At 44.3% G+C, this 26,128-nt stretch overlaps 1 protein-coding gene across 1 annotated transcript in view; it reads left to right on the forward strand.

Annotated features, from left to right (window-relative positions):
- Positions 1 to 25,716, forward strand: part of ATG13 (autophagy related 13) — a 78,555-nt gene extending 52,839 nt beyond the window's left edge. Inside the window, 9 exon segments of the mRNA XM_030200866.1 lie at positions 14,935 to 15,028; positions 15,843 to 15,941; positions 16,922 to 17,032; positions 17,992 to 18,116; positions 20,363 to 20,474; positions 21,016 to 21,093; positions 21,259 to 21,366; positions 21,917 to 22,045; positions 24,477 to 25,716. Coding sequence (XP_030056726.1) covers positions 14,935 to 15,028; positions 15,843 to 15,941; positions 16,922 to 17,032; positions 17,992 to 18,116; positions 20,363 to 20,474; positions 21,016 to 21,093; positions 21,259 to 21,366; positions 21,917 to 22,045; positions 24,477 to 24,554 — 934 coding nt within the window. The 3' untranslated portion in view covers positions 24,555 to 25,716.
- The last annotated feature ends 412 nt before the right edge of the window (positions 25,717 to 26,128 follow it).

The following is a 26,128-nucleotide window of genomic DNA, read 5'->3' on the forward strand; positions in this document are numbered from 1 at the left end:
TTTGCCCCATTGATGTAATTTGTATTTATATAATTTGATACTATAAAGTGCACTTTCCTCCAACACTTCCTGCACCTCCTTTCTACATTCCATGTATGCCTTCCTAGTGAGATCAGAAGGACGCCCAATGAACGCTCGTCACGCATCTCTCAATTTTATAGTAAGGGCCCTTATTTTCTTCCCTTGCTTTTTATTCAGGGAGGCCATGTATGAAATGATCTTCCCTCGCAATACTGCCTTTGAGGCCTCCCAGAATACTCGTGGGGTCACGTCTTGTACATCATTCTCTATCATATAATCTATCCAGCTCTTTCTCAGATAAGTATGGAACTCCCTGCTTTGGTATAATGCCGGGTTCATGCGCCACCGGTTGGCCCCCTCGCGCCCTCCCCCATGCCACACCATCCACACTGGCGAGTGGTCAGATACCTCTGGCTCTCCAATTCCCGATTGATGCACCCTCAAGGCCATCGAGTAAGGCACTAGCAGTTAGTCAAGGCAAGAGTGCGTCCCATGTGGATGCGAGAAAAAAGTGAAATCAGCCTCATTAAGATGTTGATGGCGCCATATGTCCAGGTCTAGCTCTTTCATCAGGAAATTAACCCCTTTGTCTTCCTGATCTTTGCCCACCCTTCTTGGGGGCTTGCAATCTATGGAGGGGTCGCTGGTGACTTTAAAGTCCCCCCCTATTATTAGCTGATATTGATCAAATGTTACCAGTTTAGCAGCCAGCAACGTAAAAAAGCTGTGAGAGTATACATTGGGCGCATATACACTACACAACCCCACCCTTCTGCCCTGCATTTCTCCTGCTACTATGACAAATCTTTCTTCAGGGTCTTGGTACATTCTGTGCAGGTCAAAAGTAATAGTTTTCTTAAGTAGTATAGCTACCCCTCTTTGCCTCCCATTGTAGGATGCAAAAAATACATCTCCTACCCAATCCCTTTTTAACTTTAAATGCTCCAGCTTGCTTAAGTGGGTCTCTTGCAGCAGAGCTATGTCAGCCTTCTGCCTCCTGAGTGCCTGCAATATTTTCGTGCGTTTTATTGGGAGTGCACTCCATCAACGTTCATTGTCACATCTTTAAACTAGCCATGCACTTCAGCTCAGCGTCTCCACTTACGCATAACGTATTTACTGAGTCCAAGGACCTCCCAGCTGAGCCCTCGGACCACTCATTCACTCCTGCATCTCCCCAGATTCTACATTGCCCACGCACTATATCTCTGAACCTCCAACCCTTGTCGACTGTTCCCGTGCTGTCCATTGTTGTTCACAAAACCCCGCGCTTCACTCTCTCCCTGTTCTCTCTGCTCCCGCCCTCCTAGCCCGCCCCTCCTCCCTTCTCTTCCCTATTCCCACCCTTCCCTTCCCTTATCCCATTTTACCCGCTTCCTAATAGGGCCCATTCTATCCTCTCCACTCTCTTCAGTTCACAACACACCTCCCCTCTTATACACCACCAACTCTCCTGGCCTCCCCTGCCCCACTCCTTTCCCTTCCTCCCCCCCCTCCCCCCAACTCCCAAACATATTCTAAGTTTCAACATGCAGCAACTAACACATGGCAATCTATAACAAAACCTGCCATTAACTCATAATACCAGAAGGTGTCCAACAGTGAGCTCTTTCAATTATGCAGTTCTGATAGCTGACATGATTCCAAGTAAGAACTCGGGGTATCGGCTGCCCAGACCATCAGGGGTCGCCACTTTCGCTGACTGCAACTTCCACTGGGGTAATTCTGCTCCCTTCTGATGGTCATTAGAGTCTCCGCCACCCTCATGCAGCTCTCATTCTTCCATGCCAGCCACCTCCTTGCCCAATGCCAACATGTAACAAAGCCTCAGTCTCCTGTTATCAGTCTCATTATACTACACCATTCATAATCATGGCGTGCTACAACTCCTACTTCATTTCAAGTTGGTCACAAACTATTCCAGCGCCGCCGATTCAGTGAAAAACAGGGTCTTATTCTCGTGCAGCACTCTGACTTTCGCTGGGTATAGCAAGGAAAAGCGGACTCCCTTCTCGTACAGTCTTTTGCATTGCCAGCCCATAATTCTCCGTTGCTCAGCGACTATCGCTGAATAATCCTGGAAAAGCATGATTTTCGTGCCGTTGTACTCTAGTCCTGGCTTGCGTCGGTGTGCCTGCAAAATGGCTTCCTTGTCTGCATAGTTCAACAACTTTGCCAGCTCCTGTCAGGGCCTGCTCTCAGCCGCCTGCTCTGCCCCCCACTCTGTGCACTCGTTCCACGTGCAGCGTGTTCCCGCTCACATCCAGGCCCAATTGTGTAGGGAGCCATTTTCCACAAAGTCCTGGAGTTCCGATGCTTTTACTGCTTCAGGAAGGCCCACAATCCTGAGATTATTTTGCCTGCTGCGATTCTCTAAGTCATCCGCCTTCTGTTCTAATTGCTCGCATTTGCGCTCCAGCGCTGCTATCCTGCCACTCACACCCGCAGCTGCATCCTCACACTGTGAGATCCGGTCCTCGACATGCTGTAAGCGAGCGCCCTGGCGTTCTAGCGTTTCCCGTATCTGAACTACTGAGGATTTGCAGTTAGAGAGTTTCTCCTCCAACACGACCGATATCTGTTGTGTCAGGTCTCTTACCAGTTCAGGCGGTAACGGGCTTGTCATTGGAGCTTCGGGGACCGCCGCCATTTTCTTTGTGTTCAGCGCAACACTTTCTTCCCTCGTGTGGCCTTGGCGGGCATACCCTGCCGACTTTCGGGTTTCGAGAACTCTCAAGCCTTCCGGCGCTCTCCTCTCACTTGCGCGTTCTTGTCTGCCCCGTTTGGGAGTCGGTACGGGGGGAATTCTCGGGTTATATCACCGTTTTTAATGCAAGCAGGTCGGAGCCGATGTTTCAGGCGTCCGTTCAGCTACGTGCCATCACGTCACCCCCCAGAGCTGCTTCTAAGTCTGTGGCAGTGAATGTTGCCGCTCATGGGTCTCTGTGGCTTCAAGATTGGTCTGCTAATGCAGCTTCTAAATCGAAGCTTAGTAAGTTTCCTTTTTGAGGATCCTTTTTGGTGAAAAGCTTAATAAATTGGTCAAGAGTCTAGGCAACACTACTAAGGTTCCTCGCCTGCCTGAGGATCGTCCGAGGTCCACTGGTTATGGTTTCCCTTCCAGTAGGGTCATGGCAGAGATTTTCTTCGGTACAGATCTGGCAGAGTAGCTACATCCCAGAGATCTCGATTCTTTCAGAGATTTCATTCCTTTTGTGGTGCCCGGCGGGGGACAAAGATGCGGGTACTTCGTTCCAGTCCCCATCTCGTCCTTCCCATGAAGGTCTCCAGGCCCAACCTTTAATTCCTGTAGGAGCTCGCTTGGCTTAGTTTATTGGCGGTGGGGCCCAAATTACCTCAGAGTCAGTGGGTGCTCGAGGTTTATTGCGAAGGGTACATCTTAGAGTTTGCGCAGCAGCTACTGGATGCCTTCCTAGAGCTCCTTGTTGGTTGAGTCTCAAGCGGGAGCCATCAGGGGTACTTTACAGAGGCTTCTCGAGCTGCAGGCTATTTGTCCAGTTCCTCCTTCAGTGATCAGAACAGGGTGCTATTATATTTACTTTGTAGTGCCAAAGAAAGAAGGGTCCTTTCGGCTGATTTTGGATCTCAAGCAGTCAACTGAATGCTCAAGGGTTTCCACTTTTCATATGGAACACTTCACTCCGTTATAGTCACCGTTCAATGAGGAGAGGTTTTTTTAACGGCTCTGGACTTAACAGAGGCCTATCTGCACATCCCAATTCGGCCCTTAAACCAGCGATTTCTTCGCTTTGCAGTTTTGGGCAAGCATTATCAGTTTGGGGCTTTGCCTTTCAGCCTCGCTGTGGTTCCTCAGACATTCACGAAAGTTGTGGTAGTAGTAGCTGGGCTCTCAGGAAAGAGAGCATTCTAGTTCAGCCTTACCTGGATGATTGGTTGATCAGAGCAAAGTCCTTCCAGGGCAGTCTGCAAGTCACGACTCGAGTTGTCCAGTTTTTCAGTTCCTCAGATGGGTAGTAACCCTCTCGAGTTGTTTGGTTGACCCTCACTTATCTTGGATTCTCCTTCGATATCCTTCAAGGGCACGTGTTTCTTCTGCAAAACAGAATTGTCAAATTTCAGGATCACGTTCATTCTCTCCTTCGCAAACCGATACCATTTGGATGTGCGAGGGACTATCTTCAGCTTTTAGGCTCCATGGCAGCGACAATAGAGGTGTAGTGCCTTTGGTCAGAGCACACACAGGCCTCTACAGATAGGCCTCTTGTCCTGTTGGTTTCCACATATGGATCTGTTGACTATCAAGCTACCACTCGGAACGTTTGAGAGGGGAAATCTCTGTTGGTGACTTTGGACTCAAAATTTGAACAAGGGAGTTCTTTTGGATCTGCCTCAATGGATAACAGTAACAACCGACACCAGTGTCAGGGGCTGGGGAGCTCACTGAATAGGGCATCTTGCTCAGGGCCTGTGGTCCCAGAAGGAAGCATGTTGCTCGATCAATCTGCTGGAAACATGAGCAATTTGTTTAGCCCTACAAGTGTTTCATCATCTAGTCAAAAATAGCCCCGTGCGCATGCTATCGAACAACGCAACAGCGGTGGCTTATGTCAGTCGTCAAGGAGGGACAAAGAGTTGGAACAGGATTGGCTTTTCTCAGGGATTGGGCAGAACTTCATCTCTCAGAGCTGTCAGTGTCTCATGTAGCAGGAACAACGAATGTTCAAGCAGATTTTCTCAGTCGACACACTAGACCCGGGAGAATGATGGATCTGATGACAACAAATCTAGATCCCAAAGTACGTTTGGCCATCAGAACTTCTTTATGCATTTCCTCCATGGCCTCTTCTGGGGAAACTCATCCAAAGAATTGAGGCCCACAATGGGCTCATAATCTTGATAGCACTGGACTGGCCTTGCAGGCGTTGGTATGCCAATCTCGTGCGCCTTCTGGTGAATTCTCCGTTGAAGCTTCCAGAGTCTCCCGGTCTTCTCATCCAGGGGCCAGTGGTTCATCCAGATCCAGTTCAATTTTGTCTTAAGGCTTGGCTCTTGAAAGGGCACAGTTGACGAAGAGGGCTACTCTTCCAGGTATTGTCACGATGCTTCATTCTCAATGTCATTCAGCTTCTCTGAATTGCATTCTTATTTGGCCATCTTTGAGTCTTGGTGTGCTGATTGGGAAATTTCTCCGTTTCATGCTTTGGCACAGCTTTTGGATTTTTTGCAGGATGGATTTGATGAAGGCTTGGCACTTGCTTCTCTAAAGGTGCAGATAGCAGCTTTGTCTTGTTTCTGTGGTCGTATCAAGGGAAGGAATTTCACCTTAGTTCCACTTCTTTACAACTAGGATAGCTAACAGATTTTTTAGGTTGCTTAACCAGTTCTTTAGGTTACGCTTTATATCTGCTTTGCCTGTCTGTGATGTGTGATGATTTTAATAAATAAGTATGCAGTTGAGCATAAGCTGAACAGCTACAAGTCTGATCCTATTTGCTCATAGTGGCTGTTTGAGTTCTCTGGTTGCACAGAAGTTCCTTTATTTTTCTCTCCTGCTTTGTAATGATACTGAATCTCACTCTAACTAGCCAGGGCTCTTATTAGCTCTCATGAGAGTCAAAAGTCTCAATCTCCACCTGCTGGAAGGAGTGCACAACCCATCAGTCAATTTCTGGGCTGGTCCGGAGTGACTAAAGGAAAGCAAATTTGCAGGTAAGATCTAATTTCTCCTTAACCCTACTCTCTGTTTTCTGTCCAATAACCAATTCCTAATCCACAACAGAGCAGTGCCTTCTATCCCATGACTCTTTAATTTTCTCAGGAATCTCTCATAAGGAACTTTGTCAAAAGCTTTCTGAAAATCTAGATACACTACATCAACCAACTTACCTTTATCCACGTGTTTATTCATGCCTTCAAAGAAATGAAGCAAATTGGTGAGGCAAGACCTCCCATGGCTGAATCCATGCTGACTCTCCCATATCTCCCCTCAGCTGTCTCTTCTCTAAGCCAAGGAATTCTAAACTCTTTAGCTGATCTCTGTTATCATTTTGGTTCATCTTTGTACCTTTGCTAATTCTAGTATATCATTTTTGAGATGCAGCAAACAGAATTGTGCAGAAAGATACAGAGGAGTTGTGTTACTCTTCTCTATTTCTTTCCTAATAATTCCAAGCATCATGTTTACTCAGTGTGCAACAGAGGCCAATCAAGCAGAGGATGTCAATGCGTTGTCCATGGTGATGCCTAGATACCTTTCCTAGGTAGTAGCTCCTAATGTGGAACCTAATATGTAGTTATTTAGATTATTCTTCCCTATGTGCATCACTTTGCATTTGTCCACATTAAATTTATATTTCAATCTTTTTTATTCAATTGGCAAATCATTCAGAGCTTAACAACATCTCCGACTTTACAATTCGTGCCCGGGAAAAGACCATAGTATGTACATTTCCTTTTTCAAAGCCATTTTCTTTTCCCCCTTTTAACATTATTTAACAGTATTGCCATTTTCTTCCCCCCCCTCCCCCCCTTTCCCCCTCCCTTTACCCTCCCCCCCTTTCTTTTCAGTGACTTCCTCATTAAACCTTCACATCAACAACATTCTGATCTGATCTATTCTATTTCTCCTTTAACAGGTATGTCCTCTTAATTGTCTTTAACTGTTCAAATGTTCAAAAGATGACTTCGGGCTGCTGGGGTTAGTGTCAACCAAAAGGGAGTCCAACATTTTTGAAATTTCTTTCCTGTTTCTGAGTCTAGGTCATGGATTCCCTGCCGTTCTACTCTCATTAAGTGCAACATCTTGCTTCTCCATTGTTGTCTTGTGGGTGTTTTAGCTGAGATCCATTCTGACAAAATGACTTCTTTAGCTACAATGGTAGATTTAAGTACAAATTCTTTGAGCCCCCCTGGGCTAGGTGTGTTCAACCTCGGTTGTCCAAACAGCAAAGTCGCCTCACACCTCCAAGGCGTGCTCCATAACTGTGAGACATACGTTGTAATGCTCCTCCAGAATGTCAGAATGTTCCGGCAGGCCCAGAACATGTGTCCTAGTGTCGCTCCTTCTTTTTCACATTTCGGGCATGAGCCCCATGGAGACACACCCATATGGAATGCTCTTCAAGGAGCTATGTATAGTCTCAATGCAAATTTATATTGTAATTCCCAATGGTTTGCTGCTTTAGATAGTTGTCTGATGGAGAGGATGTGTGTTTGTAACTGTGAAGCTTGTATCGTGATCGGCAGATCTTTATTCCATTGCTCTGCCAATCCTTTATAATCCAGTTCCTCTGCAGTATCACGGATATGCCGATGGTGAAATGTGAGTGGGACTTTTTGCTGCGTTTCCATCGAAAAGGCAGATGCCAGTTCCTCCTGGGCGTCTTCTGCTAACCACTCCCATGGCAAGGTATTCACATAATGTTTGAGCTGCTTATAATGAAATTCATCTGTTACTGCAAGACCAAATTCTTTCTGCAATTCCGCAAACGGCTTTATCTTGCCCTCCCGATTGAGCACCTGCATTAGGTATATCATTCCTTTACTTTTCCATCTGTGGAACACCGCATACATGTTTCCAGGTGCAAAACCTCTATTTCCACATATGGATCTAAATGGTGTCACTCTTGCTGAGAACTTATGTAACCGGCATATCCAGTGCCATGTAGCTTTGGCTGACGGCATTATCCATGAGTACTTTAATACTTCAGGTATGGGACCACCTCCCACGTGAAGATGATTTGTGAAATGGTGCTCTGGTGCCACTTGTAACTCCAAACTTGTATTAGAAAAATCCTCTGTGCCTCGGAACCAGTCGTTAATGTGGCGCATTCCACAAGCCACTGTCATATATCGTATACTCAGTAGTCCCAGTCCTCCATATTCCACTGGGGTTATTAATGTGGATATAGGTAAACGTGCCCTTCTCCCCTGCCAGAGGAATTTCTGCAATGCCTTGTTCAAGGTCTTTTCGTCTTTTTTCTTTAGGTAGAGTGGGATAGTTTGGAATACATACAGCCATTTAGGTACTATAGTCATGTTGTACAGGGCTATCCGTCCTAAGAGTGTTATAGGCAGTGATCTCCACATAGCCAACCTCTCCTCAGTCTCTTTTAGTAACCTCCTAACGTTCTCTTTATAGAGCTGTCCCAGATCTGCAGGTAATTTAATTCCTAGATATGTGATTGGTCCTTGAGTCCACGTAAGGTGTTGCGGGCCTCTCCAAGTTCCCACTACTCCTGCATTGACTGGTAAAATGTGCAATTTAGTATAATTTAGCCTAAACCCTGAATACTCTCCAAACCTCTCTATCCTGCTCAGTACCGCTTCTAAAGAACGCTTGGGGTTGGTTAGCGATAGCAGCAGGTCATCTGCGTATGCATAAATTTTCAGCTGTTGACCTGTCACCTCTATTCCCTGTATTTCTTTGTCTTGCATTAATTGTTTCAGTAGTGGTTCCATTGCTAGCACGAACAGCAGTGGTGATAGAGGGCATCCCTGCCTGGTGCCTCTTTGTATGGGGAATTCTTTCTCCCTCTGTCCATTGACAATCACACTGGCTCTGGGGTCTGTGTATAGAGTTTTTATTGCTTTGGCGAACCACCCTGTTATGCCCACCGTTGCTAAAACCTGAAATAGGTAAGCCCAACTTACTTGATCAAACGCTTTTTCAGCGTCCAGACTTACTACCCAGGCTGGAATATCTCCAGTTTTACATGTTGCCATCGCTAGCAGTAGTTTCCTCACATTGTGGCCCGCCCTCCGGTTTCTGACAAACCCAACCTGCTCCGGCCCAACAATATCAGGCAAACATATCGCCAGGCGTTCTGCCATGATTTTTGCCAGTAGTTTTATTTCGACATTTAATAATGATATTGGTCTATACGACCCTGGTCTCTCTGGTGATTTTTCCTGTTTTTGGAATTAGTGTTATTAGGGCTGTGTTAGCAAAATCTGGGAAGCGGCCTTCGTGAATCACCTCTTCAAAGTAATCTAATAAGTGTGTCAAGGCTTCAGTAGGCAGTAGTTTGTAGTATTCCCCTGGGAGTCCGTCCGGACCTGGGGCTGAGCGAAGCTTCTGCGTCCTGATTGCCTTTTGCAATTCTTTTAAGGTCAAAGGCACATTTAGGTCTTCTATTTGCTGGTCTTGCATTTTTGGGAGCCTAGAATTTTGCAGATAGTTTAAAAGTTCCTCCCCTTGTACACTCTCTTGGCTCTTGTATAGCGTGGTGAAGTATTCTGTAAAAATTTGACCTATCTGTTTATGGTCAGTAGTCATTTTATCTGACTTGTCTCTTAATGTAGTCACTGCTCTGGGGCCTCCTTGGTTTTTGATTATGTTTGCCAGTAATCTCCCTGTTTTGTTGCCAAACTTGTGCAATTTATATTTAAAGAACAGTGCTGACCTACTCTCTTTCTCATGCAATAACGAATTGAGTGTTATTTGTGTTGATTTTAAAGTATCCAGGGTATCTTTTGACGGCCTTCGTGCATGTTCTCTCTGTGCTTTTTTGAGTTTTTCTTCTAGCCTCATGATTTCTGCTGTTCTGCGTTTATTCTGCTTGCTGCTATATGTAATGATGTCCCCTCTAAGGACGGCCTTGGAGGCCGTCCAGAATAGCGTAGGCTGCGCTTGTGCGTGTGCAATATTGTTCTTTGTGTAATCTTCCCATCTGCCTGCGAGGTATTTTGCAAATTTTGGGTCTGCATATAAATGTGTTGGAAATCTCCATCCCCTCCCCCTTTCATTGCCTGTGCGTGTCTCAATTTCCACCCACACAAAAGCATGGTCCGATATTTCTTCTGGGCCTATTTCTGCTTTTACCATCTGTGGAAAGGCCGTTCGTTCTACCAGTATGTAATCTAGGCGGGATTGCGAGCCATATGCTCTTGAACGGTGTGTGTATTCTTTGTCTAAGGGGTGAAACGTTCTCCAGATGTCAATTAAATTGAGTTCCCGTGCAAATAAGGCCATCTCTTTAGCCCTTTTCCCCGACTGGTGCGACGAGGATCTGTTTGAGCAGTCTATCTGGGGATCTAGTACCAGATTAAAATCTCCTACCACTACCAGCTTCTCCTTTCCTTCTGTGTTGCATTTACTTATTAAGGTCCTTAGGAAATTCGGCTCGTAGTTGTTTGGGCCATATAAGGCCACTAACCTGATTTCCAGGCCTGGCAGCCATACTTTTATTATGATGTATCTCCCATCTTTCCCAGTGGCCAGTAGGGTCGCCCTATATGTTAATCCCTTACGAAAAAGTATTGCTATCCCTCCCTTTTTCCCTTGGGCAGGCACCGCAAAAACTTCCCCCACCCACAGCCTTTTCAGTTTTTTGTGTTCCATGTCATTGAGGTGGGTCTCTTGGAGCCATGCTATGTCTGCTTGCTGTCTTTTTAGGGCAGTTAGTATTTTTGCCCGCTTGATTGGGGAGCTGACCCCTCCTATATTCCATGTTATTATTTTAACTGGCATGTTGCTTACCCTGAGGGGTTTTTATATACAATTTTCTTTTCTCTTTTCTGTTACTCTGTCTATTACTTTCCTGTTGTGATGAGTGAAGGCATATTCCTATCTCCCCTGTCTCTCTCCCCTCCCTTCCCTTTTTCCCCCTTAGATTCCCTGGCTCCATCTTCTGTATCTTGAAGATGGAATGTGGAGATCACTTACGCCCATGAGTCCATGCCCTTGTATCTCATATTTAGTGCACTTACTGTTGGTCTCGCGTCCCCAAGTCAGGTTTTACCTCACTCAGCATTGATTAGTCCAGCTTCTCGCACTGCCGCTGATGCCGCTGCTACTTCCTTAAATGATTTCCATTGGCCTCCGATTAGAATCCTCAACGTGGCTGGAAACCTCAGTGAGAACCGTATATCCTTTTTTGCTAGGGCTGCGCATACCGGGTGAAATTGGCGCCTCTGTTGCTGCACTTCAGTTGAAAAATCTTGAAAAATTAAAACTTTAGTCCCCTCATGCTTTAATGAATCTCGACGTATACGGAAGCCCTGCAGGATCTCCATCTTGTGTCGATAATTGAAGATTCTGGCCACTATCACTCTCGGTCTTGTATTATCTTCTGGTTTCCGCCCAACTCTGTGTGCTCTTTCAATTATTAGTGGGCCTATGGCATCTGTGAGCGCCAGTTCTTTTGCGAGCCAGTCTTCAAGCCAGCATGCTAAGTTCTGTTCCGGAACCTTCTCTGTTAGTCCAACAATTCTTATGTTGTTCCTTCTGGAACGATTTTCCAACTCTTCCAATTTTTCATGGCTCTCTTTTAGCTGCTTTGTGAGGTTTGCTATCTCAGGGCTGTAGCCTCTGCTATCGTCTTCGAGGGCCGACACACGGGTCTCCAAATCTCCCACTCTCGTCCCTATACCATCTGACTGCGCGGCTAGGGTCTCTAACTTTTGTTCCATCTCCGCCCATTTGGGATCCCAAGCCCTTGCCACTGCCGCCGTGAGCTGTAGGAGTTGCGCTTCCGAAAATCCTCCGGGTTGTATTGCGTCCGCCTCCGCCATTTTGATTTGTTCGGGGCTGTCCGTCTTCGTTTTCTCTATCTTCTCTTTCTTTGATGTTCTTTGTGCCATCGCCCCAGATGTGTTCCTCAGGTATCTGTCCATATGCGGGGTTACTTTCCTTTTCAATATTAGGTCTGGGTTTGCGAGAAATCGTCGATTATCGGGCATGGGTCTCGGAGCTCCAGCAATTCGCTGCTGTTCAGCTCATGTCTTGCGTGATCTCTTTGTCCACATTAAATTTAATCTGCTTTCTGGATGCCCAGGCTCTTAATGTCATGAGGTCCTCCTATAATTCATCACAATCCACTTGTGATTTAACAACTTTTAATAATTTTGTGTCATCTGCAAATTTGATGACCTGCTAATTGTTCCCATTTCTACATCATTTGTAAACGTTAAACATGAGAAAACTGATCATTTAGCCCTACTCTGTTTTCTATCTTTTGACCCATTTCCACCCACAATAGGGCATTGCTTCCTATCCCATGACTCCTCAGGTGGCTGTCATGAGGGACTCGGTCAAATGCTTTTTGAAAATCTAGATACAGAGGTTCACCTTTATCCACTTTTATTCATGCCTTCAAAAGAATGATTAAGACAAGACTTCCCTTGGCTATAATTCTATGTTGGCTTTGTCCTATTAAATCATGACTGTCTCTATGTGTTCAATAATTTTGTTCTATATCCTGCCTTTCTCCAGGAAGGTGTAATATAATTTGTGAATATCTCTATGCAGTATACTGGGTCAGGATAAACTAGCCAGAATTTAGTAGAAATCTGTCCTGACTAAAAATCACAGTTGTGGATAGAATTGCTGGAGCTTTCCCAAACCTGTCTAGTTAAAGTAAATTTTAAGTAGGCAGTGTTTATTGTACGGCCCCTTTTTTTCCCCTTCACTAAATACAGTGTAAGTGGCCACAGATTAGAAATGGAAACTGAACATCAAGAAGTGCAACACTGGAGAAAGACAAATAGAAATGGAATACAAAGAGATCAGTGACGTAGATTTCACAAATCTGACAGACAAAATAAGACCACAAAAGAATGAGCAGGGAAAATCCTATGATATCTTGGGGGGGGGGGGGGGGGGGAGGAGAAACAGCAGCAACTAGGCCAAAAAGAGAATGTAACCAGGAACAAAACTGAATGTTCCCAAAATCTTGAAATTGTTCTTATTGCTGTTGTATTTTCAATACTTTGTGATTTTAGTTGACTGTTTATTAGTGTTCTAGATCCTCTTATATTTTTATGTAGTTAACAACATACATATTGTCACCCTAATAAAGTTTCCTGAATCTGATATTAATGTGCTTGAAGAGTGTCATGAAATGCCTAGTCACCTGCTTGGGGTAATCCCGCAGCCACTTAGAGGGTCTATCTACAATAGCTCTGGTCCACCTGCCGCTTGTGCTGTGCTGTACACTAGCACCCTCTTCCCACCGACTGGGACCAACCACCTCTGGGTGAGTCTCCCGCTCTAAAGGTGTTCCCCAGTGATTTCTAGGTTACTGGGTCCACACTCCCAGTGGTCCCACAGTTCCTAGAAAGCACTCACAGACCCAACACAAACCTACAGGATTCTTAGTCCAGATGAGCAGAGGCAATAAACTAAAAATGTTTGTCATAAAAAATTAGATTAGAACAATGAATAGACAAGGTGCAGTCAGCAAACAGTAACAAGTAACTGAAATATGGATCAATAATAACACTATCTAAACATTTGTTTACTATCTAAATAGTACCTGGGGAGATCAGGACATATAGCTGCTCACAGGTTATCAAATATAACTGTTCACAGGGCCTCAGCAAAGAGACCTTTCTCTCTTTTCTTTCTGGCTAAGACTGGGGCAAAAGCCAGTACATCCTAGATGAATTTGAGCTCTTGGGCCAGTCAGAGCACAGAACAACAAGTTTTCAAAAGTATACTGCATCTTACTTCCTGTCTTCCTCTGTAACAGGTTTATAGTAAGGAAACACCACCTGCTGGCCAATAGGAGAAATACACTTCAAGAATTAAGGCAATTTTACAGGCTTAAAAACCCACTGTTTTGTCACAGAGAAATTAAAGAATATTAAGGGAGTAATTTACTAACAGCAGGGCCCATAGGAATAAAATGGTCTGTTAGTAAATGACACCTCAAATGAGGTTTTGCTATCTGAGCAGCTCCTCGGTACCTCTCCACTCTTATCTCTCCCTCCACTCCTACCCAGGAACTCCATTCACTGGGTAAATTTCTCTTATCTGCACCCTTCTCCTCCTAACTCCAGACTCTGTTCCTTTTATCTTGCTGCACCATATGCCTGGAATAGACTCCCTGAGACAGTACATCAGGCTGCATCTCTGGCCGTCTTCAAATCTAGGCTAAAAGCCCACCTTTTTGATGCTGCTTTTAACTCCTACCCCTTACTCACTTGTTCAGTACCCATATTTTATCATTCCCACCTTAATAATTCCCTTATCTCTTATTTGGCCTGTTTGTCCTAATTAGATTGTAAGCTCTGTCGAGCAGGGACTGTCTCTTCGTGTTCAAGTGTACAGCGCTGCGTACATCTTGTAGCACTATAGAAATGATAAGTAGTAGTAGATGCCAGTTTTTTGTTTGTTTTTGTGGATTCAACAATTTGATTATCAGCTTGATTGTTTTAATGGATTGTCATTTAGAGGGGCCTATTTACTAATTTAATAATTCTCACATTAAACAGCTAACACAGAAGGGAGTATAGAATAGGTAGGGACTGCACCTTAGAGTTGGCAAAGCAGATAATGTGAAACAGTTAATACAGTTGTAACTAACCACATTGGGATGCCTGTGCATGCAGATAATTTGCAATAACTACTACTACTACTTAACATTTCTAAAGCGCTACTAGGGTTACGCAGCGCTGTACAATTTAACATGGAAGGGACAGTCCCTACTCAAGGAGCTTACAATCTAAAAGACAAAAATTTATATGCATTAAGTGCATGTAAATGGTCTCAACATTTAATGTAGAGGGGTTTTTTTTAAGTTATCTTACTTCCATAATATGAAAATATTATTTTAAATAGTTGTATTCTTGTATTAATGTTGTCTTGTAATGCTTCTTTATAATTTGTTATGTAAGCTGCATTGAGCCTGAGCTTTCTTGGGAAAATATGGGGTAGAAATGTCATAATAAATAAATATTGGTGATTGCTGCCCAGTAATAGCAAAACCTTAGCGTAACTTAACGAGGCCCAGAGTATTTTTTGTGTTATCTGTGCAGTATAAGCTGAAGCTTTGGTGGTTTGTATCATTATTTATATGTAATGTTTTTAGTATGTATGTATTTTGACTTGCTTTGTATATCACTCTGAACACTTCGGAACAGCGATTAGTCAGTGTATCTAAGTAATAATAAAAATAGTCCATCTTGTTTTTATTTTCTCTGGTACAGAGGAACTTGTGAGAATCAAGGAATGGCCTACGGGACAGTAGAAGATTCGCAGGAGGTGTGCACCACCTCTTTCTCCACCTCCCCACCTTCACAGGTAAAAGACATCTGTACTTAGGCTATAATGTTCATTCATGGGGCTCCGCGGGCATCAATATGCAGGACTTTGGATGGGCTGTGGAGAATTATCTACACAAGCTTAGCTTAATTTGATTACATTTTGGGGGATAATTTTATTAAGCTTGTTCCTTGTGTTAAATCAGGCTGTTATAAAATTGTGGGAGGGTAAATGCACATAAAAAGTGCACACACACACACACTGTAAGTTTACCCCTGCTTTTATGCAGCCTATGCTTAAGTGAAGAGAAGCTATTCTTGACCAGGGCAAACCTGAAAAAGCAAGTATTGAGATTTCATTTTCAGCAAAATCCTCATGCCTGCTTTTCGTGGCTGTAACCCACACTTTTTACACCTGCAAAGTATGAGTTACACTCCGTACAAAACCGGCTGCTGCAGATTTCCAAAGGGAAACTCCACAGGGAGCTTCCTTTTGAAAGGCTGCAAGCTGTTCACAGCCCTGAAAATTATATGTTGTGAAGAGTCCTGTCCACTGTGAAGGTCTCAGGCCTCTATAGGGTGGCAGCGCAGAACATGGGCCTTTGCTGCTTTGCATCAATGTGTACTTATACTTGATGCCATGTTAAATACAGTTAGTTCTCACCCTTCCTCCACCCCCACTGCCCTGGGATTTGTATCAGCACTCATACATCACTGTCGGTGCTCAATAGTGCAAACTGAGGACCTCGTCTTTTCCTGGTCCTTTAGCAACTCTTTTTTTCTGAAGTCTTCTTTTTTTCTTTTTTTTTTTCCTTCTTGTGTTTCCTGTGCCTTTTGTCTCTGTCTGGGCACAGTTTGTTTTCACTGTCACTAAGGTACATTCTCAGACACCGCTTCCTGTGGTGATGGACACTCTCAAAGTCCCTATGGTGGGGCTGGCCTTTTCACATCAAGTGAGTTTATAAATGGGGAATGGGAAAGGGAGGCTAGCATACCTGTCCAGATGTGTTTCCAAAGGCTGTTGTCATCTAAGAGTGAGCAGTTTCAGCAGCTGTCAGTGCCGTTCAGTTAGTTCTGCATGGACATTAGTGACCTATCTAATGATGATTAAGTAAGAATCCTCCAGGTTTCTCTTCATGCATGCTTAGAGATCTTTGTCCAACACAAGCCTGGAGAGTGCTGCGAGCCTTATGGCTGAAGCCACGAGTAATAGTTCTCTAAGCTTATATACGTTGGAATGTACTATTTACCATGGTTTTATAAACCAAGATATTCATTTATGGTACAAAATCTCAACAGATAATGAGGTGTACTGAGGTCTTGATTTTATGTAAGGGTTAGAACATAAGCGTTGACATACTGTCATGCCCAGTATCCTGTGTCCCAACAGTGGCCAATCCAGGTCACAAGTACCTGGCAAGGTGTGGTGTTCCTCCAGGTGATTTCTCACTCAGAGGCAGAACAATGCTGATTTGGCCATGATGTAAGCACTCGTTCCCCCGCGCCCCCCATTACAAGTTCAGGAGGCGAGATCCCCTCCAATAATGAGCACCAGTGAGTGTTTCCCTTCTGATTCTGAGAACTGTTGAGGTGGGAAGGAGAGGCAAGCAATTTCAGCAATCAAGGCACATCTTTCTGAATCAATTTGAGACAGCGTGGTTCCCATACTCTGGGGGAACCAGATTTGCTTAGGTTTGCTTAGCTGTGCAGGTGCACCTTGATTGTGATAAAGCACTCTGCACCTCTTAGGCCCTGGTACAGCTGCTCCAGCTGTTCCGTAGCCCTATCCCTCTTTCTGTACCCATATGATTTTCCTCCTTTGTTCTCTGGTGGTTTGCTAATTGCTCATGCTCTGGGATCTCCTTGGCCCCATGCCTCTCTGCCATCTGCATCCTCCTCCCTTCCCCTCTCTTGTTTTTCTCTCTCCTCTCAGCTCTGCAGCTCTCGTCTCTCTTATCAGCCTGCTGCCCTGGGAGTTGGATCAGCTGACCTGAGCTACCCAGTAGCCATGGCTGTGGGCATGAGTGCTGCGCATCCACACCAGGTAGTCCTAAAAATGGGGGGTAATCAGTCTGTGTGGATCAAGGAACATAATGGGGGGTAATCAGTCTGTGTGGATCAAGGAACATACAGCTGTGCACTGATGGCTTAAGGTAGTGCTGACTGCTTAAGGGGACTTTATAGCATGCTTAGGATCTGAAGAGAACTGAATGTCATAAATTTGATTTTAAAAAAATTTAAATTTTAAGTCTACATTTTATTAAATGGCCTTCTTTCACAGGATCTAGAAAATCTTCCATATACATTATATAGTTGAAATAATGTTTTCCCATAAGTGTTTTAAAAAAAATGTTAAAAACCTTCCTAGTGAACTTTGTATATTTAGAGTGGTTGCCATCCAAAGTGTCTCTTGCAATTTGTTAATCCCTGTCCATTTAAGGTTTATATTTTATAAAGTTTTAGTAAGATAGTTTTTTGTGCATGAAGGAGCAGCATTATTTAAGATTTCACTAGCTGAAGGAGCAGCATTATTTAAGAATTTATTGGCTAGCTGATGTCTCCTCCTTATGTAGTTCAGGATTTCTTGCTGCCCACAGGATTCCCAATAGGTTTATGGACTCTGTAATATCCTCCTGTAGGCTCTGTAAAGTCGTCCCACCCCCGAGCTCCTCTTATCTCCAAGTTTGCCTTCTTCTTGGGCTCCCTGAGTTTCTGATTCCCTGCTGCTTACCGGCTTTGTGAGGGTCTTCTATTGCCAGGATTTCCTGCAGTTTATAAGCTAAAGAAATGTAAAAGTTACACACATTCTAACAATGAAACCTGACTAGTATCTGTGCTCAAATTAAGTTCTTTCAAAGCTTTCAAGTTTCTTAAATAGTTATGGTAAGTTAGATGGATAATAATCTTAATTTATTTTATTCCTCATTTTTTTGGCTGGTGCTTGTATTGAACTAAATTGGTGTTAGTTTTCACTGATTCAGTCATTGCTTCCATTTCATGCAGTTGGTTGTACCTGGCAAAGAGGGCGGGGCAGTCCCAGTATCTGCCCAGCCAGCTCATGGCGCTCAGGCTGAACAAGAGAAGCTTGTAAACATGGCTCACTGCACAGCAACCACACCTTCCAATAGGTATGTTGTTACTCTGCAGCTTACCTGCTTACTTATTGTACTCTTCCAGAATTTTATTTTATTTAATTGTTTACTTATTTCCACTTGGCCACAGTGAGTTCAAGGTGGATTGCAGTCAGAAAAAATTCCATCAAACAATACAAATTTACACAATTTTAGTTGTAATAGCAGAAAAGTGAACTAGATGGGAAACAGTTATTGGAGTTACTTTTAAAGAGGGGTGGAGTCAAGAATAGTTATGTTTATTTACCCTGTTGTACTAAATTTAACTGTCAGCACAAATATTGACTCTTCAGGCTGACTGGAGCTACAACCGCCTTGGCTACTGAAAGCAATAGTTGCAGTCTCTGGGCAAAACAAGAGCAAAGTACCAACCTGGGGGCAGCACCTTTTAGTGAGTGAAAGAGCAACAGCAGTAGCTGAAGCAGCATCCTGCTTTCTATCTGTGTCAGCAGTACTTGGTCACTCATAAGATGAGAGACAGTGTGGGAAAGAAGCAGCCACACATGATTGATATTTTCTTACCCGCCCCTCTCCCCGCCAAGGTTTGCAGAGAAGAGGCAGCTGAGAACAGAAAGCAAGATATGCTTTTTCTTTTACAGCAATTTTATTAAGATTAATTACACTATTTCCTTATTGTCCATCTAGACCAGTCCACACCAGTGGGTTATGTCTCCCAACCAGCAGATGGTGGTAAAGAAAAATGGTTTCCAGTGACATCACCAGTATAAAGGCAGGTGCAGCCTAGAGCTGGTCAGTATTTGTCTACCTCCAGCAGATGGTGTAGGTTAGACAGGTTCAGTATTTATTTTTTGATCTGACTCCCATTGACCCAGGCTCTGGCCAGTGTTTCACTGGCTAACTCTTTGGGGGCCAGCATTTCTCCCAGGTTTGATATATGGATCACTGCCTGGTTGAGTCAGAGGATTTGGGCTGAGCCCCTTGAGCTGTAGGACCCCTGCCAGCTGGGGTCAGGTCCTGTTTCCCTACCACCACACCCACCTTTCTCCCTTCTGGAGTCTACCTGGGCAAAATGATTAAAAAAAAAGTTAAAGGTGTATTTGGCTGCCTTGTTACAGCCAAATAAAGATTGTTTAAAAAAAATCACTAAAGAACCAAAAGGGAAAGGGTACTCTAGAGAGAGGACAGGGTCTGGCTGCAGACTCCACACTCTTCATTAGGAATTCCTTTTCTCCTGCAGATAGATGGGTGAACTTGGAGAGGGGGGAAGATATGGAGGAGGCAGGCACATACCTGTGAAATGCTGTGGGCCATGCAGTGGCAACACTTGTCAGTGGCTGCTGGTTCCACATGCCCAGACTGCAGGGCTGGGCCATCAAAGACTTTAGTGAACAGTTCTGGGGTTGACCTGGAGCAAGCATCAAGGAATGCAGCTGCTTCAGTGCTGCCCCAGTGTCAGGCTCAGTGACCCGGACCCGTAGTTTTTGGCAAGAACCACGCCCATCTTGTATTCTGGCTGAGTGGCACCCATAGACATCCTGACTACTACTACTACTACTTGACATTTCTAAAGCGCTACTAGGGTTACGCAGCGCTGTACAATTTAACATAGAAGGACAGTCCCTGCTCAAAGGAGCTTACAATCTAAAGGACAAATGTACAGTCAGTCAAATAGGGGCAGTCTAGATTTCCTGAAAGGTATAAAGGTTAGGTGCCGAAAGCAACACTGAAGAGGTGGGCTTTGAGCAAGGATTTGAAGATGGGTAGGGAGGGGGCTTGGCGTAAGGGCTCAGGAAGTTGATTCCAAGCATAGGTTGAGGCGAGGCAGAATTACAGACTACAGGTGCCCTCTCCCTTGAGGGGCACAGGGGGTAGCTTCCTGGGCCCCTTGTGCCTGGATCGACCCTGTAGAGCTCTCGAGGGTCCAGGTTGGCGTGAGGTGCATGCTTGCGATGGCTATTATTGAGGAGCTTGACAGGGCTCTGGCAGGGACCAGATTTCCTGGGTAGGGCAAAAGTGCTTCACCCCGCTTAGCTTCATATTGGTTGTTGTTGTTTGATTCTGGTTTTGGGCAGAGATTTCAGAGATCTCTATGAAGTATTTCTTCTTTCTGTGGGCTTTGTTAGATGTATTCTAAGTATCTCCAAGCTGCACCTGCTGTTATGTCACTGGAAATTGGCTGTTTTGTCTCTACCTCCATCTACTGATTGGGAAATATAACCCCACTGGTCTAGCAGAATTCAAGAAAAGGAAGAATAAATTTCACTTTTCTTCTTCTTCCCCAGTGAAGATGCTGAGACCACTTCCAACAGTGAAGAGGCTGGTTCTCCCAAAAAGCATCCCGAGGTCCTCTCTGTCAGGAAAGTGGGGGCTTTTGTTGATAAACCATCACCACAGGTACCTTCTATAAAGTAGGACACATTAGTTGAGGGTCTCATAGATATGATGGTGGACTGGCAAAACTGGTGCCTTATTGTGGAAAATGGGGATGAATTAAAGAGAAGAAAACAGAGGACTGAGAGTTAGTGATAGATAAGCTCAAATTGGCAAGAATTAAATAACAGGAGGAAAAGGAGAAATATTTGGGGAATGGGTGGGTCTAATAAATACAGGTTATGGGGAAGAGAGTACTGTAGAGTCAGTTCTGGGGTGAGATCTACAGAAATCGGAGAGAAAAATGCAGAGTTATCTAAAGTTAGAACAGTGGGGGGGGGGGGGGGGGAGAAGGGCAGGAGGTATTATATCACATTGTAGCAGCATCTGTGAATAGAAGGGTGAATGAATTAGAATAATAGTATCTCTCATATGTCCCAGTAAACCTCAGCTGCAATTGTATGGTTTGCCTCCTCTCCAGGGTTCTTTTTGCCTGTTCTTTCTTTGCTTGCTTTGACAACTGTTTAGACAAGTAAAGGATTCAGATGTTTATCTCGCATTCCAGGTGACCTATGCCAGTGTGGATATACCTTTTGCAATGTTTGCACCAAAATCGTCTGAGCCAGAGGAGGCTGATCCAATGGTGAGAAGCAGAACTTCTGCTAAGTGTTCTTGTTGGGAAACACAGCATGTGTTGTTTTAGACTATTTATTCCTGGCACATCTGCCCCTGCCGGGCTTTTAAATATAAAAAGCCTTAATAGTTGGCGTCTAGGATTTACTGTGTGCTTCTGCCCACTCTCTTCCAGGTGAATCCTCCTGACTCCCCAGAAGAAGTGTCTCCACTACACGTTAGCCTACAAAGTTCCAGTAGCAGCAGTGGAACAGGGCAGGATGATTTTGTCATGGTGGACTTTGTAAGTGCCATTCAGCCTTCTTCCTCTGTAGGCATCCTGCAGAGCCATATCCATAATCTGAGCCCATATCACCTCCCAACCACTATCTCTCGCAAAACAGTACCACCCTGTATGGCTGAGCTATATGACTCTCTACTTCCGTGGCCTGAACCATGCTGTAACCCCATCTCTATGTATTTGAGCCGTTCTATTTTCTTGCATTTACAAGCAGAGCTATACTATTCTCTGTGTAGGCAGAGCCCTACTGCTTCCCTCATACCACACCACCTAAACTAAGCTATAATGTGTCCTGTTTCTGTAGACAGAAACCTATTCCCTCCCACCATCCCCTGACTTTGGTAGATTGAGCCAATGTTCCCTTCACTTGTGCATAAACCATTCAGTAACCACAGTACAAATCTCACATGAAAATGTACCAACAAAAGGAAAAAGTGGGGGAAAACAGCTTTGTGTTTTAGTAGCAGTGATCATTGACTGTGAGGTTCTTCCATGCATTCTTGCAGCCTATCACAAATCTCCAGATAATTAGCTTTGAGGTTTTTGTATGTAGAGACCTGCATTTTCCAAAGATGACCTGCTGCCAATGGACGTGGGAACATTCTATCGTGAATTCCAGAATCCTCCACAGCTGAGCAGTCTCTCCATTGATATTGGAACACAGTCCATGGCAGACGACCTGGTATGAATGGCTCATAGGTTTTTGTATGTCAGAGGGGGTGGGGGGTTGTCTATATAAGTGCCTATATTGGCTTTATAAAATAAGTGCCTTTTTGAATTTTTCACATAAAATTAGCCTATGTGTGCATATGCAGAGATACATACTGGGCACAATTTAAGGATTATGTAAAAATCCTACAGTCCTTTCTAAGTATCTTTTAGCATGTGCAATTCTTTTGTATGTCTGTCATCTCTATACAATTTATGCCTGGGGCAAAGTTGTTGCTGTTTCAGATCTGTGTAAAAAACATTTTTTTCTAGCTATTTTACATAACATAAGAATAGCCATACTGGGTCAGACCAGTGGTCCAGTATCCTGCTTCCAGGATGACATGTTCTTATGCCCCTGGGAATGCCTGTGCCCAGTCCACATAAAAATACACTATATTTAAGAACCCTTTTTTATATATATATATATATATATATATATATAGCCTTTTTACATCCAGAAAATGCTTTATAAAATTCCACCATACCGTGCATTTATTAAGAAAGCAGATGCCCATACAAATAGTAAATGACAGAAAAGCAGGGCCAGCCCTAGGCATCCACCTAGGGGTGGCAGAATGGGGGGAGGCAGCAGCATGGTTCCTGGCATATATAAGAGCCATCTCCCTGCTAGGCCTACTGCTGTACAATAGAGCACCGGGCAGGCACTGAAATGTTGCCTTACATAAGTATTGCCATATTGGAACAGACCAAAGGTCCATCAAGCCCAGCATCCTGTTTCTAACAGTGGCGAATCCAGGTCACAAATACCTGGCAAGATCCCAAAAAAAGTACAAAACATTTTATGCTGCTTATCTCCTGCCCCCCTCCAAGACAGACTGCAGCGTTTCAGCACAAGCCTGTACTTATAGGTATGTGCATCTTTCTATCTTTTTTTAAAGCTTGGGGCCGCTGCTGGAGGAGGAAGTGGGGCATCAGCAGTGGCCTGGAATGGTGGCAGGAAGATGCTGGCCAAATGGGTGGGGTAGAAGGGAAGGGAGATGCTGGCCATGGTGGGGGTAGAGAGGGGAATTAGGAGGTCGTGGCCTGATTTGGGGGAGAAGAATTAGAGGAAGGGTAGAGGTTGGCCATGGGGGTAGTAGGGAAATAGATCTGGGAGCGATGCTAAGCTGTTGGGGGGGAAGGCATGGCTAAGGTTTGCCTAGGGCCTCCAATATCCTTGGGACAGCCCTGAAGAAAAGGATAGATCAACAATAATGATGGGGAGAGGAAGAATGGTGGAAAAAACGTTTTATGTATGAGAGAGAGAGCCCAGTACTGCCTCCTTATTTTATCTTTGAGGTGACAGAAAGAGAACCCACATTGAAGGTGGTGGTGAGAAGGGTGGTTATGGCTTCAGTGAGAGCAACATTATGAATCACATGCACAACAGTAAAGTGCAGGCTGAAGGATACCACTGGCAGCACATTTGTTTACAGGACAAGCAGCAGTTAACCAGTAAAAGATAATGAGATGGGTTTAGTGGCTAATTAATGGCTGGCAATGTCAAAGAAAAAGGAGTATGGGGCAGACCAGTTGCAGTGCTGCTTACTGCCAATGTGGGAGAACTTGGTTCAGTTTCTGAGGCTAACTTCTGAGCCTTAGGTTGACTGGCTGAGGGGTGGAAGATCTTAGTCCTTGCACAACAGTGATGACATCTGGCTCGATTCAAGATGTACACTGACCAGTTTCAGAGGGAGCTGGAGTCATTGCACTGTAGTCCCAGTACAGATCCGATTCTGATTGACCCAGAGGAAATTGTTAGAAACATGACGGCAGATAAGGCCCAAATGGCCCATCCAGTCTGCCCATCCTCAGTAACTACTAACTCCTCCTTTTCCTAAGGGATCCCACATGCCTGCCCCACACTTTTTAAAATTCTGACACAGTCTTTGTCTCCGTGACCTCCACCGGGAGGCCATTCCACACATCCCACCTTTTCCGTGAAAGAGTAATTTCTTAGATTCCTCCTAAGCTGGTTTCCTCTTAACTTCATCTTATGCCCTCTCATTCCAGAGTTGTCCTTCATTTGAAAAAGGCTCTAGATTAATGATAAAGGGAGATGATGTGTCCAGGCTGGGGAAGGGGAGAGAGCCAGCAATCAAAGCATTGCCACTGCTAGCCCCAGCAGAATGCGAACAGAGTGTGCTGAAATTTGCTTTCCTGAGCTCAGGGCATGAGAGGGAAGGAAAATGAGCCAAATCCCCAACATTAGGATGATAGGATGTTAGCTGAGTAAGAGGTTATGGATATGGAAGAGAGTGGTGGTGGAGAGCAGGCTGCCGATTCTATTGAGGAAGCTGTTTTAATGAGGGTTTCACATATAGTGAAATTTTTCACATGAGTTGATGCCTTACTACACATTTTACAAAGCTGAACCTAATGTGTCGATTCTTTATCCTTAGGACTCCCTCCCAGAGAAGCTGGCCATTCATGAGAAAAATATGGAGGAATTTGATGCCTTTGTAGACTCTTTGCAGTAAGTTTTCTTCCAGTGGCAATAGTTATTTCTGAAGGATGTTGGCTGCAACATCTGTCTAAGTTCTCTGCCCCCCGAAGAAGGTTCTGACTCACCCCAGCCTGAGAATGTATCGAGCCTCTTGTATGGTTCTGATCTTTCTTTAGTATTTTGCTCCATTCCGGTGAACCCTCATTGATTTTCTTTAGATTTGCTACAGCGCCACAGAAGCCTGGGTTCTTTGGAGCATTCCTTCCTGCTGCTGACGTGATGGGACATTATAATTATATAATAATTGAACCCCCAGGAAGAGAAACTTTACAGCACACATGACACTTTGTTACCGAATTTTGAGACTTTTTTTTCCTTCTGCACATTTATTTGATGGATATAATTCTAGGTGAAGGAAAGCCTGGTCTGCTCCTACAGTTAAGGAAAACATGGGATCACTGTGGACTGAGGAAAGCATTAGAGATCTCATTACTGCCTGCTTTTGAAAAATGTTCCTAGGACTAAAAGCATAGGAAGGTTGTGCTCAGTGTGGTGGAAGTATGGTGTCTTCGACCACAAAAGGCACAGCAGAACAGGAACGCATAAAGCACAGTGCACAGCACAAAGCACTTGTAGACGGAGTGGGCCTAGCTGTTATTGCTGATTTGTTCCAGCAGTAATTTGATGAATGTGCATTTTATTAACACCATACACTAAACAGAAGGGGAAGGGCCTGTGCTTGCTATATATACATATACTGTACAGAGCAGCTCTATTTCTCTTTAGTGGGGCATTTTCAGGTTCTAGAGAGATGGGGCACCATGTGTGTGACCTTGTCTCTTGCATCTACACTAATGGAAAGAGGTTGCAATAGTTGTAATATTCCCTGGTTCTTCTGCAAATAGACTTGGGAAAACGTTTGTCACTTTCATCTGTTTATTTTTCCATTTCCCTATCAAAACTGACTTTAATGGTTAGTATGTTATCTGAACAAGACTGCATATATTACTGCACAAAAAGCCAAACTCCATACTCAAAATACAGGTCTGTAATGTTTGTTTTTCCATCTACTTTTCTGCTGCCAATGTTCAGTTTTGTTTTTATGTATATTTGTAATTTAAACTTTCTAATTTTTTGCTTTTACTGTTGAGCACAGCTTTGTGGATTATAAATAAAGCGACAGCTGCTGAATGCTATGATTTGTGTAAGAGCTAGGGCTAGTGCAGTGCCAAGAACTATAGCAAATTATAGCAGCAAGTGCAAATGAGAGGAAAGGAAGGGTTTTTTTTCCCTATATAATAGGATAGATGGAGGTAAAATCAGCAGTGTTCTAGGAAGAAATTAGAAAGAGACACAAAGCTAAGAGAGCGGTTACAGGGTCCTAGCCCGACCTTAGCAGGAGGAGGGGGCTAGAGCCCAAAGTGTGGGAAGGGGGCACATTTTGGCCCACCTCCACCCCGCCGCTGCTGTATGATGGTTCCTTGGCTGTTGGGGTTCTCCAGCCCCTGCCAGCTGAAGCATTTGTCTTGTGTTGGTCTCGCATTGCCTGCCCTGCTCTATTCAGTCATGCTGTGCACGCGTGTTTTAATGAAACTGAGCATATGTGAC

Source organism: Microcaecilia unicolor, chromosome 4 (genome assembly GCF_901765095.1).
Source record: "Microcaecilia unicolor chromosome 4, aMicUni1.1, whole genome shotgun sequence".
Classification (NCBI taxonomy): domain Eukaryota; kingdom Metazoa; phylum Chordata; class Amphibia; order Gymnophiona; family Siphonopidae; genus Microcaecilia; species Microcaecilia unicolor.